A 16,328-nucleotide genomic window follows, 5' to 3' on the forward strand; every position below is an offset into this window, starting at 1 on the left:
AGCACTTTCGTACTGAATTACATTGACTGTAGCCTTTAAACTGGAATCTCAGTGTACAAATAAAATATGTATAAATAATGTTTTGGCAAAAACAAGTGACTAATTTACATTTTAAGTAATATTAACACTAGCCATTTGACTGCTCTCACATCTTATAGCACACACAGTATTTTAACTCCGATTACCTTTTAGTGACTCATTAAAGTTACTTCATGGTAAGTTGGCAAGTATGTATAGAGAATATATACAGTTGGCTCCCCTTTTATTTCTTAATAACATACTTGTGTTATACAGCTTTTTGCAGAGTTATTCTTGTAGTGCTTTTTATTAAATGTATGTTGATGAGTCAGAGGAAAAAGTCATTTGTCAAAGCAAAAAAAAAAAAAAGTTTAAATTCATTTTGAGTTTGTTCTACTTGCACAGCTGGTAAATGATGACTGAAAAATTCTGCATTTACACTTTATCAATGTCTCCCAAACTGTTACTGTCATAAATTTGTTGTCAATTTTGTCTATATTTAAAATCTGAAATATAATTCAATTTAAGGTATACATGTTTTTATTTATAAGGGAAATTACTGTTTAAACAAGGATACTCACACATTTATATATGAATGTATATTGCTTTTCCTTTCTTTAGACAGCCACAAGATCAGATCAAAAATGCTAATAAATCAAAGTCAAATTGGAGTTTGACTAATATATGAAAAGGGTTTTGTTTCTAAACTTAATTGAAAATATAAGAATGTGTCTGTAAACATTACTGTTGGAAACAAATCTTTAATAAAAACCCATCATGGACATTTTTCATGGCTCACTCAAGATAAGAATATACAAAGAAAACATTAAACATGGTTACTTGTTGTGGTTGTAGACACTGTAATCCATTACACAATCAGTAACAATTATACAAATGTCCAAATACAAAAATAAATAAAACACTGATTTTGTATGTTTGGAGACAAAACACGTTTTTCACCCAGAACTTTCTCACAAAAAGCAAAGTGAAAAACTTCCACAAACTGTTACATAATCTTGTAACAAGTATGAACATATGATGATCTCACATAGATCTAATGGGCAATGACTTCAAACCAGAACATCCTTTAAATTTAGCTTGTCTAGGTCACTTATGGCCAACACAGTTTCTAAGACTATTGGCGTAAGGCAAAGATATCTCGAGATAATGCCATGGTCAGCAAATAAGCCTCAGATAGAAACAAGTTCAAGAGTTCAACTAGTTTAGGAGGACTTCTTATACCACAGTGTCACTGTGACATTACTATCATTTTGAATTTAGAACAAACACTGAGCTGTTACTTTGGAAACATATTTAACATATGTAATATGTACAGGAAACACATCAAATGATAACTACTATTTGAGTCTCTCTCGCACACCAGAAAACAATTTGGGGAGTGAAATGAAGTCATAGTTCTGTGTTTTTGTGACGTCACATCAGAAGAATGTGTAATCTTAATATGACCGAATGAAGCCAGGGGTGGAGGACGTTCTCTTTATCTGTGCCATTAATCTCCTTGACTTACAGGTTATATGAATGTCTTCATTAGGGACAAAGTCCACTGACAACTCATGACACAAAGAGGGAGACATAATATATATATGCTTGTGGGTACGCATGCATTACGTACCCACAAGCATATATATATTATGTCTCCCTTTTTGTGTCATGAGTTGTCAGTGGACTTTGTCCCTAATGAAGACATTCATATAACCTGTAAGTCTCCCATGCATGTGCCTGTAGTCATGTGGTGTCTGTGTAACCAGAACTAGTCAGACAAAATTATACATCCAATGACAATGTGTGCTGATCCTTTAATTGTAGAACAAATAGGGCAGATTGCAGCATGTCGCTGCTGACAGAGGAGAACTGTGTTTCCCTAAAGTCAGCTTTTCAGCAAACTGACATCCATCATTTTGTAAATCTGTGAAGTTTTATGAGCTGCTAGAATCACGTAACTCACTCTACCAATAAAAGACTTGATAATAATCTCCAAAACCGGACCTTTGAGCTTCTCATACATTATACTGGATAGTGGTTCTTTTACAGTACCGTTGATAGATACCAGCAGATTTAACGACTGCAAAATTAGGAGAGACAAAGAAGGGTAAGAAAGAGAATTGTATAGTTGGATTATAATGTAACTATATCTGGATATTTAGTTTTGCAGTCATTTGGTACAGTAATATAAAGACGAGAAAGGAATGTAGCCATAAATAAAACAGCTGATTCTTTATGGAAGAAATGTGAACCCATGTCTCAAGATGGAGTTACTGCAACTGCTGCACCTGCAGTGAGAGTTTGAGTGAATGACTGTTATTAAGGACTTCCAGGTGAAGTCTTTGGTGATCAGTTACTGTTAGTGGATGAATGGTCAGCTGAGTGACAACATGTCTGGAGATGAAGAAGATGATAATAACACATGAAAGCAATGACAGCAGTTGTTGTTGACCTCTCTCTCTCTGTAACCTGCCATCAAAAGACCATTTTGTTTTCTTATTTTCCATCACACACAATAAAACTATGGCTGTTTTCTCTCTGCCAGCCAGTCACAAACAAAATACACAGTCATAATTAACTTTGTGATGGTTGTTCACTCTCTACTGGGCACTTATGATACACAGAAATTATTATTTGTTTCAAATATACAGTAAGTCCCTGCAAAATTCAACTTACTTTTAGATGTATTCACTGGGCAGATGCTTTGGTCTAAAAACAATGAACAAACGAGATATAATGCAAACTATATCACATCAAGGAGTTTAGTTCACACACATACAATGTTTTAACATTTATTAAAGAAACATGTTTTTGCTTTGAAATAGATCTTCATCTTCTACATCTACTGAATGACAAAGTTCAGAAAATATAAAAGCTGCAATGAAAAATCAATCAACAGAAGATCAATTGGCAACTTTTTTGATAATTTTTGATAGTCATTTTTCAAGCAAAATTTGTGGTGTCTAGTGTCATATATGACAGTGAATTGAACACTGCTGAGAATTTTTGAATGACAATAATCAGTAGTTACAGTCTTAGTTGTCTTGGAGCAAAATGTTCACATTTCTTCAACTTCAATTCTGAGCCTTTAAACCTGCTCAGTGCCAACTCACATTCATCAAGCATGTAGTTTACAGCAAAGTCAGACAAGATGTCCTTGATGATGTTAAACTGGAAACTGAAATCAATGCGCTCATTGAGATGTATTCTTTCTGTTAGGAGGATCAACATGTGGAACTTGTTACCCATAGAAAATAAAAAAGATCATGACTGAGATATTTTTAAACTTTAAATAGAAGGTTTTAAAGAGGGATTAGTCATGTAGTTATGACTGACCCGGTGCTTGTCGTGTTATATTCCTTATATTGTATCATCATTCGTACATTTTTTGTGCCTTACTGTTTTGTGTGTATTTCTAACACCCATCTTGGAATGGGGGGCATTGCAAACTATCTTAAGCAATACTGTGGTAAGTGGCAATAGTTTATACTATATACTTATCACTATACAAATAAAGTTTAAATAAAAGTCTTTCTATTGGGGACCAATACTGGCCATTGTATCGTTCGGGCCATCCTTTCTAGTAGAACCCAATAGGAATAATAGGAAAGAATTGAGGTCAGTACAACTTGACCAAACCCATTTTCACATTTCCTTATTTGTCTAAAATCTTCTCTGGGGCGTGACTTGTTCAAGAATAAACTCTCTCAGCAGTTTCTGTTGATCATTGTCAATGACCTGCAATCCTTTCCCAGAAAGAGGGGCGTTTTTCCTGTTTCAGCTGCAGAGATATGAGCATTATCACATGTGTGCTGAATAAAACCATGGTCCTCCAATATAGCTGAAGCAGTTAAAGGCCAATTTTCAGCCTTGTTTGTATTTTTTGATCACAGTCAGCATCTCTATAACCTCCACGATCTATGCCACTGTTCTCTGTATTGCTGCAGCAGCAGCGTTTAGATTGACCAATAATGATAATGATAATGGATATGGAAAAATTTATATCAGTTTAATAAACCACAGTATGACAGCATTTGGAACTGCATTTCAGCCAGCCAGTGTAAGTTTATGCTCCTTGAACAGATATCTTCATTTTATGACAAGCTGTTGCAGCAGCTATGTATTTCTATATGTGAAGAGTTCAGTTAAAACACACTGAAGTTGTTTTCCTATCATTGTCAATTCAGAAAACCTCCTTTTAGCTTCTGCCTCCCAGATGAACCCACCAGTATCTGGGCTGTGATTGCTTCTAGAAAAAAAAGTAAACCCTGTTAATGTTGAATTCTTCCTCAGGCCATGCGGTTTCTGAATCATGTTTAATTCTACTCTAGTAAATGTTTTTCCTTTATTCCTCAAAAGCTCTTTAGATTGACAAGACAATAACCCCTATTTTGATTAAATATTAACAAAGGTGAAATTGGAGGGAAATTCCTGCACGTTAATCATCCATTAAGACATTTCAGTCAATATTTGCATTCGTCACGTATTTAGTCAACCGTAACACTGAAACTGTGCTGCTTTGCTTTTACTTCCTCATATAAGTTCATTTCTTTTCTCTCTCTCTCTCTCTCTCTCTCTGAGGTTTGTGTTTGAGTCAGTATAACATCAAAACCTACTAAAAACAAGATAAGATTTTTCTAAATTAATGTGTTGTTTTTTCATTTTCTGTTGTTTTTTCATTTTAATCCATCATCTTCTGACTGAAATATTCCTATAAAGATATTTAAATAAATGTCACTGCAAGACCAAGCTAGAAAAGTTATATTTTATTTTGTTACAATCTACAAATAAAAGCATTTATACAAAAAGGTGAACATATTGAAAACATCACAAGTTACATAATTTGGATTGAAAGACAAATCCATGTAACCCAGGTCCAGACAGGGGCAGTGAATAGTCCACCTGTGCTGAACTGTGTGTACATTTCATCCTTTCCTCTGTGTGCGTGTTTGGTCGGTCACTTAAAACGAATGATCTCCTGAGTGGCAAGCCTGATCAGCTGGTTGAAGTCGAACTGGATGTACTTCCTCCAGTAGCGTCTATCTTTTCCATACGTTAGAGCAGGATAACAAGGACTGCCTGTAATGGAGATTGGAAGATGTCACATGCATGAAGACACTCAGTTAATAAATGCACTTAAGACCGGGCTCAGACTACAAAAGCATTGGGCAGACTTACCCTTAATTTGCCTCTCCCAACAAGTGAGGGAGACATCTTGTTTCTTGTTTAGTTAGTACCATATAATAAATATTCTGTTCAAAAAAATGTAACTGCAATTCTTTTTTCCCCACATATAATATTAAAAACCCTTTCAAACTGTTGGCAGATGTTGCTGGACAGCTGCAAATAGGTACAGGCTAAGATTACTATTAAACAATATCTTGTAAAGTTTGTCTGTATAAGATTTTAGAGTAAGAGAAAATGTAATGAGCATGTACAGTATGTGAGAGAAAAGCTCAGGTGGTGCATTGCTCTGCTCAACAAGATTTATATATTTACACTTTATAAGGTTGTTGCTTAGAAATTGATGAAAAAATAAATAATCTTCAAAATCAGGCAAGTCTTTAATTTCCTTCTACCTGAGCCCAGCCCTAGAAAGTCTGAACAATGTTAATATCTAATGTTTCTCATTGACCCCATATCGCCCTCTAGAGGTTCAGAGCCCATGTTGAGGACTTCAGTAGTCTTATTGTGATGTTATTTACATGAACAATACATGACATGATACAGAATCAACTAAATATATTACTTATAGTTAAATAACAAATTGTAAATATTATGCATTAAGTGGTAGAAAGAGATTCCTGAAAACTGTGTAATGCAAACCGTTATCCATTGACCAAAAATGAAATTGAAACGTGCATACTGGTACCTGTAAACCCCCTCATGTTTCAAGCAGAGCAGATTTTAGTGATTTTGGAGGAAAAAGTACAAATTAAATAGTCCAGGTCGATTAAACACTTGGCAAATGTAAAAGATTTAAAAAATATTTGGAACCATAAACTAGCATCAGTCACATTCTCTCTGATGTGCTGTTATGCAAGTCCTTATTACATTTGATCTTCTTTCTGAATATATTGAATAGATTGTTTGTTCTTAGGATTCAATTATCCCTTTGGTGTTTATTTTCTACTACCTGTCTCCATCTTGTTAAATGGTTCACGGACTGTGAGAACAGGGACAACCATAGAAATAAGTCTTAGAGCTGTCAGTAAACCTAAAATAGTGGAGAGCAATGTTTGAACATTATGTGGCAAGATTATTGGATGCTTCTGTTATATGTTGTTGGTCTATGTGTGCTCTCACCTATACCGTGGAGGATTCTTGCAACAGCTCTTCCAGAGAATTTCTCATCACTTCGGTTGCAAAGAAAACTTCTGATGTCTGCTCTGATCTGATTCTCCCAGTCTAAGAACTATAAAAAAAACAAAAACAAAACAATTAATCTCGATATTCAGACCACTCACCAGTGCACACACTCAACTAAAACTCTTAACTCTTAATAATTCTGTGAGTTTTACTTTATATTTGTCAAGCTCCTCAAAGTCCACTGGTTTGAGCGCGTGGTCTCGGTCTCGCCTCTTGTCAAAGTACTCAGAGAGAAGGTATTTTAGCTGCTGACTGCGACTCTCATCCAGATCATCTACGCAGGATAACACACTCTGGAACGCAACACTGCAACAAAACACACAAAGTTTAACACATACTGTAACATGATCACAAAGTAACAAGCATAGAGCCGAGAAGAGGACACAATGGCACACACATGGTCCCACATACAAAGAGTAGACACATAAACAGGAGTATAAAAAGAAATAGTCAATAGCACACACTCACATATGCTTATGACTGAGTCAAATCCCTAAAAATGATTCTTACTGTTCATTGAGATTTTTCTGCAGGATTCTCCAGAGTCTCTACTGATTTGTACAAGTTTTAAGTGATAATGCCAATAATATGGACAGTTTCAATAATGGAACAGGGGGAAGGAAAATCAGATATTTCATAGCAACCTCTTAAATACACAGAAAAAGCTCACTGCATTATACACCATTATACAGTATTCATATTTGTTAAGGCAATGTCAATCAAAGTACAGAATAAACTTTAACCATTTGAAAGAAATGGAAATAGACCCCCATTAAAAAAAATTGAAAACACTCACTGAACCACTCCTATAATCAAAATCTGAACAGAAACATTTGTCGGCTGCACTGTTAATGTTTGACATGTTTAAAACGTAGGTGCACCTTTTGAAAGACTTGAAGCAGGTGGTCAGCTGGTAGAGTTGCGTTCTCTCTTGCTCCTGCACTCGATTATGGAGGAACTGACACACTCTGTCCATCTCGTCATCACTTAGGTCGCCATAGGAACGGAAGTAGAAAGACGGAGAGGAGAATTCAACGAGGACGCCGCTACGTCCGCCAGCTGAAACACAAATATTTTTCAGTGTCATTAGTCAATTTTTACTTGATTTGCTTTTTCTGTGCCAGTGTCACACACACACACACACACACACACCTTTACTAGTGCTCCACTGCAGCTGCCTGAGTCCTCTCTTCACAAGAGGAAGCTGCCATCCCATAGTGTCTGCTACCTCAACAACGTCAAACTCCAACTGATCACACACCTCCACTCGCTCGCCTGCCATCCGCCTTCTGGCCAGCACCACTGCGACCGGAGGGCAGCTGTGGGGGAAGAAAAAAAAAAGAATGACAACTAAATCTTTCAAAAAGTCTCGTGGCAGTCCTTCTATATTTCTGTATCTTTATATAGACAACACATAGCAACATACAGTACATTTCTGTGGATTTTTAAATCTAGAGTATTCGAGCAAAGACACACAACAATTTCATACATTTTTGTCAGTTTCTGAAGCTGTCTTGGTCCATTGTAGCAGCTGACTTTACACACAGACATGGTGGAGTGGAGAAGTTCAACAAAGCGCTGAGGATGCAGCTCCAGATAGCAGAGCAGTGTTTCTACACCTGAAACACACACACACACAGACACAAAATGAAAATATAAGTGATATTGTTTTGCTCCCCAAGTAGAAAATGTACAGATTTTCTAATACATTTTATAAGTTGTAACTGATTATCTTTTCAGTGTTTACTTTTTTTCTCCAAACTTTCCTATGGGAAATGCAGAGAACATCTAGTCATTACAACTACTGCATTAAAGACTTCATACGTACCAGTAAGAAAAAGAAAAATATCTTAATAACATTAATGATTTATATTTATATTCGCTGCAGGTTCCTTGTATGTGCATCTACTCTCCCAAATGCCAGGTATCTCTTTTTGTTTTTATTTATGTCTTCATGTTCATACCCTCCTCTGTGATGTCCAGGGCCTCTACCGTCTCCTGGATGGGAATCGCTCTCTCGTGGGTATGACACACTCGCTCTTTGGGCCAGTCGCTTCCCTCCACTTCTCGTTCCCTCGGCCAATCATTAGTTGCCATCACCTCTACATGCTGTTGTTTCACTGAACCATCAGTTTCCTCTTCTTTCTTCTCCTCCTCCTGCTGCTGTTTCTCCTCTTCCTTTCGTTCAGCTTCATGTTCTTGGAGAAGTAGCTCCTCTGAATCAGGATGTGACGCCACCTTTTAACAAAAACACTCACATCAAACACTCATTTTGACCTGAATTCTGGTCTCCTATACAGATAGCCTTGAAAAGGTGTCTTCAATAAAACTGATCAACCTCATGTTGTTCATAGACTTCAGTTTCTTGGATTCTGAATTTCTCAGCTACTTTGTTTCAGATTCCTATTTTTACTCGGTAAAACAGTAAAGTCATCCAAGATTTTCCCTTTAACTACCTCTGCAGCAGATGATTTCGGTATGCCTGTGTGGTCACTGTAGTCTGTGGACTGCACGGTGTCCTGCTGAGTGGAGGGGTTCAGGCTGCACTCCTGATCACACACATCCATCATCTCCAACAGCTCTGAGTCCTCAATGTCCTCCAAACACAGACACATACATACATTTTATATCTCATGCTTTCAGTCTACAGAATACCATGGTGTCTCTTGAAGCAGCATTTAGACCACACGGACAGAGAGTTACCTTAACAAGTTCCTGTTGCTTTTGATGTATCAGTTTACATTTGCAGGCAGGGAAAACTTTCTGGACCAGTCTCTTTACTGTGAAGTAGTCTACTGTGTCTGCATAGATGTGACGTCGCAGCTCGTGGAGGTCCCCGCCCTACACATGAAGACACAGGTATCAAATTATTTACACTTGTAACATACTATACAGGTGATAGTACCAAGAACAGACCACCAGAGGGCCACATAGTAAGAGAATGCAGCAATCAAGAGTATCTTTACCAGTAATACTAGTACCTTTATTACAAGATTTCTAGCATGTTGTAATATTGTGAGTGAGACATATTTAGGCATGAAGTAGACGAAAAAGATTCAAGGCACTATAAATTAACACATTTGTCAGCTACAGCCAGTATGAGATGTATGATGCCTCTGCATGTTTGACATTTAGTACAATTAGTTCGGAAATCTTGTACATCACAGGAATAAACAGAAAAATAACAACAAATCCAATAGCAAATCCAGTCATTTGGGCCATGAGCCCTGGGATGCTTTAGGGGTCGGGTTAGTTCCTTTCTAAATTGGCAGTTAAAAGTCTTACCTCAGGGTCGAGGAAAAGGTGACAGTGAGCTGGTTCTCCGTCTCTCCCGGCTCTCCCTATTTCCTGAACATAGCTCTCAAAGCTCTGAAATAACATTTACAAGTAAAAGAATTCTGTTACACTTCTGACTTTTGGTATAATAGACACACATTGAAAGACAGATACCAAACAAGCTCTTAGATACGTATATTGACATAGTAGGAGTGCATTTTTTAATTCCACCATATTTTTTTAGTATTGCATGTGTTATAAGACTTTTATTTGTTAGTTGTGTTAAGAGTCCAAAGTAATTCATTGTGCTTAGAAAATCCAGTATGAAGAGAGACTGCTTAAGAGGAATTAAACTACTACTCACCTTGGGCATGTTGTAGTGAATGATACCACGCACGTCAGATTTATCGAGGCCCATGCCAAATGCCACAGTGGCCACCACGATTCTGAGCTCCCCACACATGAAGTTGTTCTGAACCCGACGGCGTTCTGACCCTGAATGGCCGGCGTGGTACGACTCAGCCTGCCACTTCAGCGGTTTACGTATCTTCTTCCTTGCTGAATATAGAAAGACAAAGTGGAGGGGAACACTGAAGGTGAAAATATCAAAAAGGAGTGATGTAAACAGCTTTCCATACCACACAGTGTCATTTTCTTTCCATTTAATGAAAATTAAACCCTCGCATACCCAATTCTTTCTTCTTCTGTCCTACAGGGTTGCTCTGGCTGCTGTTGCTGATTTGGTAATTTTCTTTCACAACCACCCCTTGCAAGCAGGTCCTGAGCAGCGCCGACACACGAACAGTCTCCTCCCTTCTGGTGCAGTAGACGATGATGGAGTCCAGGCAGCCAAAACGATCACCTTTCAGCAAAGATACTAAGGCCTTGAAAAATACAGAGAGGAGAGACAGAGAAAAAACAAGAGTTAATTCATTTCATAAATCACTTCTTTCCAAACCTGCACTTTCCTCGTTTGTCGGGGACACAAAGAAACACACTAATCATCACACCTGATCTTTCTCTCTGTCCATGGACACAGACAGTTGCAGGTTTGGAGGTACTGCTGCAGATCTGACTGCGATGCCGTCTTGATCATTAATGCCCAGATGTTGAGCAATGTCCAGAGCTGTGGACAGTGTGGCAGTAGCAGTGAGTCCCAGTAAGCACTGCACTCCCAAGCGCTCCCTCAGTACCTACAAACACATCAGGTTGTCAGTATATACAGACTTTCTGTCTAACTGGCTGGAGATCAGCTGCCAGTGATTCAGCAGCCAGCCTCTTTAGCATTACCAGCAGGCAATAAGCTATAAAACGTTCAACTACCACTTTAGATTGACCAATCTGTAGTCCATGAACACAAACTACCATTCATTCACCTTACAGAGCCTTAGGTAGCAGGGTCTGAAGTTGTGTGACCACTCTGAGACACAATGAGCTTCATCTATACAGGCAAAGGCCACAGGAGGGAGCTCCTGAGCGGAGGGCAGACATCCCGAACCAGAACCGCCACCACCAACGAGGGCCTCTGGAGAGAGGAGCAACAAGCATACCTGACCTGACTTCACCTAGAGAACAGGAAAGAACATATTCTGGGTTGAAAAATAAAACAGATGTAGAGTTTACAGAAAAAAATAATACAGCCTAGTTGTAGAGCGACTGAACTAAGTACTAAACTATTTCTGGAAACAATTTGTGACTCTTAAATTACATCCATGCACAAACAAGGAGGAGGAGAATTATGGTGTGATATGTAGGGATTTGTTTTGATACTATATTCTTTCTTTTTTTTCTTTTTTTAATTTCCTGATACATGCAGGAAGATGCTGAAGATTAAAATACAACTGAAGCATTTCGTCCAACCTTGATGGCTTCTCACTACTCTTTAATTGTGGTAATTATGCATGTTACCTTTTCTATCGCAGCTTCTCTCTGTTTCATCGTCATGTTGGAGTGGATACAGGCTGCTTTCAGTTTGGCAGGAAGGCCAGACAGCTACACAAAAGACATGGACAACAGAATTCGTTGACTGCATACAGAAAGTATATTTCTTGTTGCCTGATTTGTGTGATGAAGAGTGTGTGTACCTGGTCATCCATTAGTGAGACTAGAGGTGATATTACTAAAGTGATGCAGTTTGATCTTTGTGCGTAAAGGTAGGCTGGGAGCTGATAGCACAACGATTTACCCATCCCTGTTGACAACACTACAAGGGTAGAGAGACCTAAAGAGAGAAAGACAGGTGTCATAATCACAGATTCTTTGATTTGTTGTTAAATATCAAGAAGAGATATAGACCTAATAACTTATGATTTTACCAGTACTACTTATGCCATGACAATCAAAAAATGTACAGATATACATAAATACAGTATGAGACAGTGCTGCATGTGTTTACCTGACAGGATCCTCATGATGGCATCCTCCTGTCCTGGTCTGAAAGAGTTATAGCCGAGGTCGTTCAGAGCTGCAAAGACCTCAGTGGGTGTTGCTACAGACACACACACACACAGAGACACACACACAGACACACACACACAGAGACACACACACAGACACAGGTTGAAATACAGGCATTTTGAGCAAATGCATGTCTACTTTTGTTGACCCAGCACTTAATCACACAGGCTTTCACCATAACTGTCACAATGTGTCTATACCCTGAACTTTTCCATCATCTTTGACATGATAAAGTGGTTCCATAGGTGGTGGAACAGCAGGGCGTTCGTAGTCAGGACGAATCACATTCAGCAAAACCTCATCTTTATTGTCTCCCTCCTTTTCCTGGAACTGCTGCTCCCCCTTGACACTGGGAGATGATACTGCAACACACGGGCACAACAGGACTAACACATGTGATAAAGAAACACACGAGCATCTGTGATACTGCAACTAGCGCTGCATGATTTTGTAGCATGGTTTTTCCTCATGTTTTGTTGCAACATGCTCATGTAACACATAACAATATATAAGTTCAACAGGCTTACACAACGGCTGGGGTTGCAGCGTTCCTGTTGCCCTGGCAACCTCCTCCAGGGTGGGTAGCTCAAACGGTTCCTCTTCAACAGGTTGGTCCTCGGGAACAGGAGGGGGAGGGGCTGCAAAAGGTTTTCACCTTTACTCTTGTCTCATCACTTCAATAACAGTCACAACAATTCAAGACATTTGACACTAAACTGTGCTGACAAGTGCAGAACTATCAATTCTTCGGTTCCTAGAATTTCCCATTCATTATTATTAAGCAATTAAATTATAGCTCCTTATGGGTGTGTTCACGTCACCACGGGTTACCTCGTCCCTTGCAGTCCATGGCCCAGTGTCCGGTCCCTCCACACTTGTAGCAGGTATCCCCCTGGCGATTGAGGCCCCCTCTGAAGCCACCTCTCCTCCCTCTGCCAAAAAATCCACCACCTCCACCAAAACGCTCCCCTTTCAGCTGGAACTTCTGCATGTACAACTGAAACATATGCAGGAGAAAATCAATATTACTCTGGATAAGTGTGGCTTTATGTGTCTAAGAATTATGAAAAATAGGATGCATGGTTCAGATTCTTGGGACAGAGGCACATTAAGGATAGATATGAGGACAGTTTTTATCCACTATATCAATAGCAATAAACAAAGCTGGTTTATCAGATTTGGATGGGAATTCCACAGCAAGAACTGCACTTTATGTGAACAATTTGTCTAATTTGAAAGAAAACATATACCTGCAATGTTTTGATTATAGCACATCCTCCCTAAACACTAGGCCATACTAGCAGTAAGGCCTGATATATGTTGGACTTATCCTGCATTCACTCATACACATACACATACTCAGACTTACCTGTTTACGTAGACCAGCCCCTCTTAGTGCATATCCTTTGACATGAGATTTCTTCTTCAGGTTTATCTTCACAAAGTTACCCTCTGCTCCTTTCGTGCTTCTGTAAAGTTCAAATTATTCAGATTCTTATTCTTTTTTTGAAGAGATGCTTCAATACCATTTTGAAGCCTGAGAACATGTATGATCTTACCTGGCTCTGGCAGGCTGGCTATAAGACATTCTCCTAGTTCCAAATTCTCCCTCTATTTCTCCAAACAAGTTCTCCTGGGGGGGCTTGACAGGAATGATTGACAGGATGATGTATTTAATGCATCTGCACAAAAACTATATCAAACAGTATGCTCCTAGATGAATATTAATGAATTGGATTACCTTTTTTGGTACCTCGGCTGCTTTTTCTTCTTCTGCCTCATCCTCTTCCTCTCCCTTTTTCTTGGTTCTCCGTTTCTTCCCTCCTCCACCGTCAGCTGGGGTGGTGTTTGCATCAGAGCCCTCCTCTTTCTTTTTGCCTTTTCTCTGCCGCTTTTTCACTCCTCCTTCTTCTGTCATCTCTCCCTCCGTGTTCCCTCCCTTTCTCTGTCGTTTTTTCACTCCTCCTTCTTCTGTCATCTCTCCCTCCGTGTTCCTTCCCTTTCTCTGTCGTTTTTTCACTCCTCCTTCTATCATCTCTCCCTCCGTGTTCCCTCCCTCCCTCTCCCTCTTCCTCCCTCTCTTCTTTGTAACTTTGGGTTTGGGACTACTTGCACTGTCGTCTTCTGGTATTTGAGGTGGTGTCAATCCTCTTGTCATCTTATCGTCTCCCTCCCTTATCTCTTTCACTTCCTCCCTTCTTTTTGCATGTTTCGATGCATTTTTACTGATTTTACTGTCTTTGGAAATACTCACTAAGTTTTCATCTCTGTCCACACCTAATGTACTTATTTTTTCTACCATTGTTCCTTTTCCTTCTCTTTCATCTCCTTGTTTTTCTTCCCTTATTTCTTTTTCTACTTCTCTCTCTGCCTGTTTTTTTGTGAGATCTATCTCCTGGTTCCCTGCTCCAGGCCTCTCGTCAGCCTCTATCTCTCCAAACACCTGACACCTCTCTAGCCACTTCCTGTCCACAGAGGTCAGCCTGCTGGCAGGAGAAGGCCGTCCTCCCGCTCCTCCTCTGAAACCTCCAAGAAGCTTTGGGCTACCTGTCAAGCCATACAAACTGCAAACACCTGCCACCCCAGTATCTCCATGAGAAGTTCCTAAAGTTTTGGCATTTCTTTTTACATCTTCTGAAGATCCTACACTTTCATTTAACTTCCCTGAGGCAGCTACATCTCCTCTTGAGGTTGCTACATTACCCGGAGGAGACATTGATGTAAACAGGGCAGAGGATCTGAATGGAGAAGCAGGACTCGAGGCATTTTGACTTTGTGAACTAATAACTTTACCATTACTACTCTTAGTTTTATTATTACTGCCATTACAACTACTGGTTGCATTTGCAGGTTCTTCATAAGACTCTGTGACAGGTTCAAATGATTCAAACGGCTCTTCAGGCTCCACTGGAGAGAGCCTCTTTGAAGTCAGAGATACTGGAGAAGGTTTCACTCTTCTGTTAACAGAGACAAAAATTAAAAGGAGGGTTTAAAACAAAAGATTTAAGTGTAGACTGTCCATCTGTATACATTGTTTTAAATGGCTCCCTGGCTTGAAGCACAACTATTGGAGTGTTGTTAGAGAGTATGAAATACAAAGAAACATGGAGAATATGGCTGGGCTGCACAAGTCATTACAAAGTAAAAGAAACTGCAGTATTAACTACTTAAATATCACATTTTCCACATAGTTCAATTATTTTATCACAGTGGTGGTGATTCAAAATGTTATGACTGCATATCATATAAATAATTATAGATTTAATAAAGAACAATTCAGAAAGAAATATAAAAAATAATACATGTTTTTCATATATATCAGTGATATTTGCACTAATAATATGGACTTAATATCATTACCTTGGTGAGAATGGGCTGGATTCAGGGTCAGTGAATGTGGTTCTGGCAGTGGCAGCAGCAGCAGTGACAGGGCTGTTTGTCTGTCCTCCTGGTCCATCTCTCAAGGAGTTTACAAGCACCCGACCAGTAAAGGCCGACTTCTTTAAAGAGACAGGTCTCTCCTGGAATAACAAGATATGATAACAATAACACAAGGATTAAAGAAATTCTTCTATTCTGCAACAACAGGAAAGCCAAGATTGTTTTTAAGGGTATAATTCTGCTCTCTCTCTTCCCAGTGAGTGTGCTATTTAAGTGTGCCTCACCTTACTGAGAGTGCCAAGGTTGTTTTTAAGTTTCAGGCCATAGTATTGGGCTGAGGCCTTAAGGTTGTCTCTGTCCTCGGTTGTCATTTTGGGAGAAGACACTGGCAATGTACTGCGATTCAGATGGGCACCCCAACAATTAGTGTCCTAAATAGACAAAGTAGACACATCTATATGCTTATACACTGTAAAGACCTCTTCATTCACAAAAATATCAAGGCACACACACTTTCTTCAGTACCTTCTGTGCTGCCTGTATCTCAGCTGTAGATCTGGACTGTTCAGTGTGTCTTCTGGTTGCATCAGTGCTGCTGCTGTTCTCTTTGGCTTGTTTCAAACTGCGGTACTCTTTATACAGATCTGAAAAACACACACACACACACACAAACACACACACACAAACACACACACACACACACACACACACACACACACACACACACACACACACACACACACACACACACACACACACAATATTGTACTCTTCTGTCCCTGAATATATTATGAATGCTAGAGATGGAGCATATTTAAATAAGG

General features: G+C 39.1%; 1 protein-coding gene across 1 annotated transcript; it reads right to left on the reverse strand.

The window, feature by feature from the left end:
- Window positions 1-4,978: 4,978 nt before the first annotated feature.
- recql4 (RecQ helicase-like 4) lies at window positions 4,979-14,051 on the reverse strand. The gene is made up of 23 exons (XM_053334250.1): window positions 13,883-14,051; window positions 13,683-13,765; window positions 13,493-13,592; window positions 12,955-13,120; window positions 12,651-12,761; window positions 12,324-12,485; window positions 12,062-12,154; window positions 11,751-11,887; window positions 11,575-11,658; window positions 11,043-11,231; window positions 10,677-10,859; window positions 10,355-10,550; window positions 10,031-10,224; window positions 9,676-9,759; window positions 9,094-9,231; window positions 8,904-8,987; window positions 8,355-8,541; window positions 7,880-8,009; window positions 7,543-7,709; window positions 7,272-7,449; window positions 6,543-6,696; window positions 6,328-6,436; window positions 4,979-5,100 (listed from the first exon to the last, which is right to left on the reverse strand). Exons 1-23 carry the CDS (start codon window positions 14,039-14,041, stop codon window positions 4,979-4,981), a joined length of 3,210 nt encoding a protein of 1,069 aa, XP_053190225.1. The 5' UTR covers window positions 14,042-14,051.
- Window positions 14,052-16,328: the final 2,277 nt, after the last annotated feature.

The sequence above is a fragment of the Scomber japonicus genome, chromosome 15, assembly GCF_027409825.1.
Source record: "Scomber japonicus isolate fScoJap1 chromosome 15, fScoJap1.pri, whole genome shotgun sequence".
Lineage (NCBI taxonomy): Eukaryota > Metazoa > Chordata > Actinopteri > Scombriformes > Scombridae > Scomber > Scomber japonicus.

Excerpts from the sequence above, each read along its gene's own strand:
- recql4 (XM_053334250.1), bottom strand. The coding sequence starts at position 14,041 with ATGACAGAAGAAGGAGGAGTGAAAAAGCGGCAGAGAAAAGGCAAAAAG. Across the intron at positions 9,760-10,030 it reads TTCACTACAACATGCCCAAG|AGCTTTGAGAGCTATGTTCA; the intron begins GTGAGTAGTAGT and ends ATGTTATTTCAG. Across the intron at positions 7,450-7,542 it reads GCAGTGGAGCACTAGTAAAG|CTGGCGGACGTAGCGGCGTC; the intron begins GTGTGTGTGTGT and ends TTTGTGTTTCAG.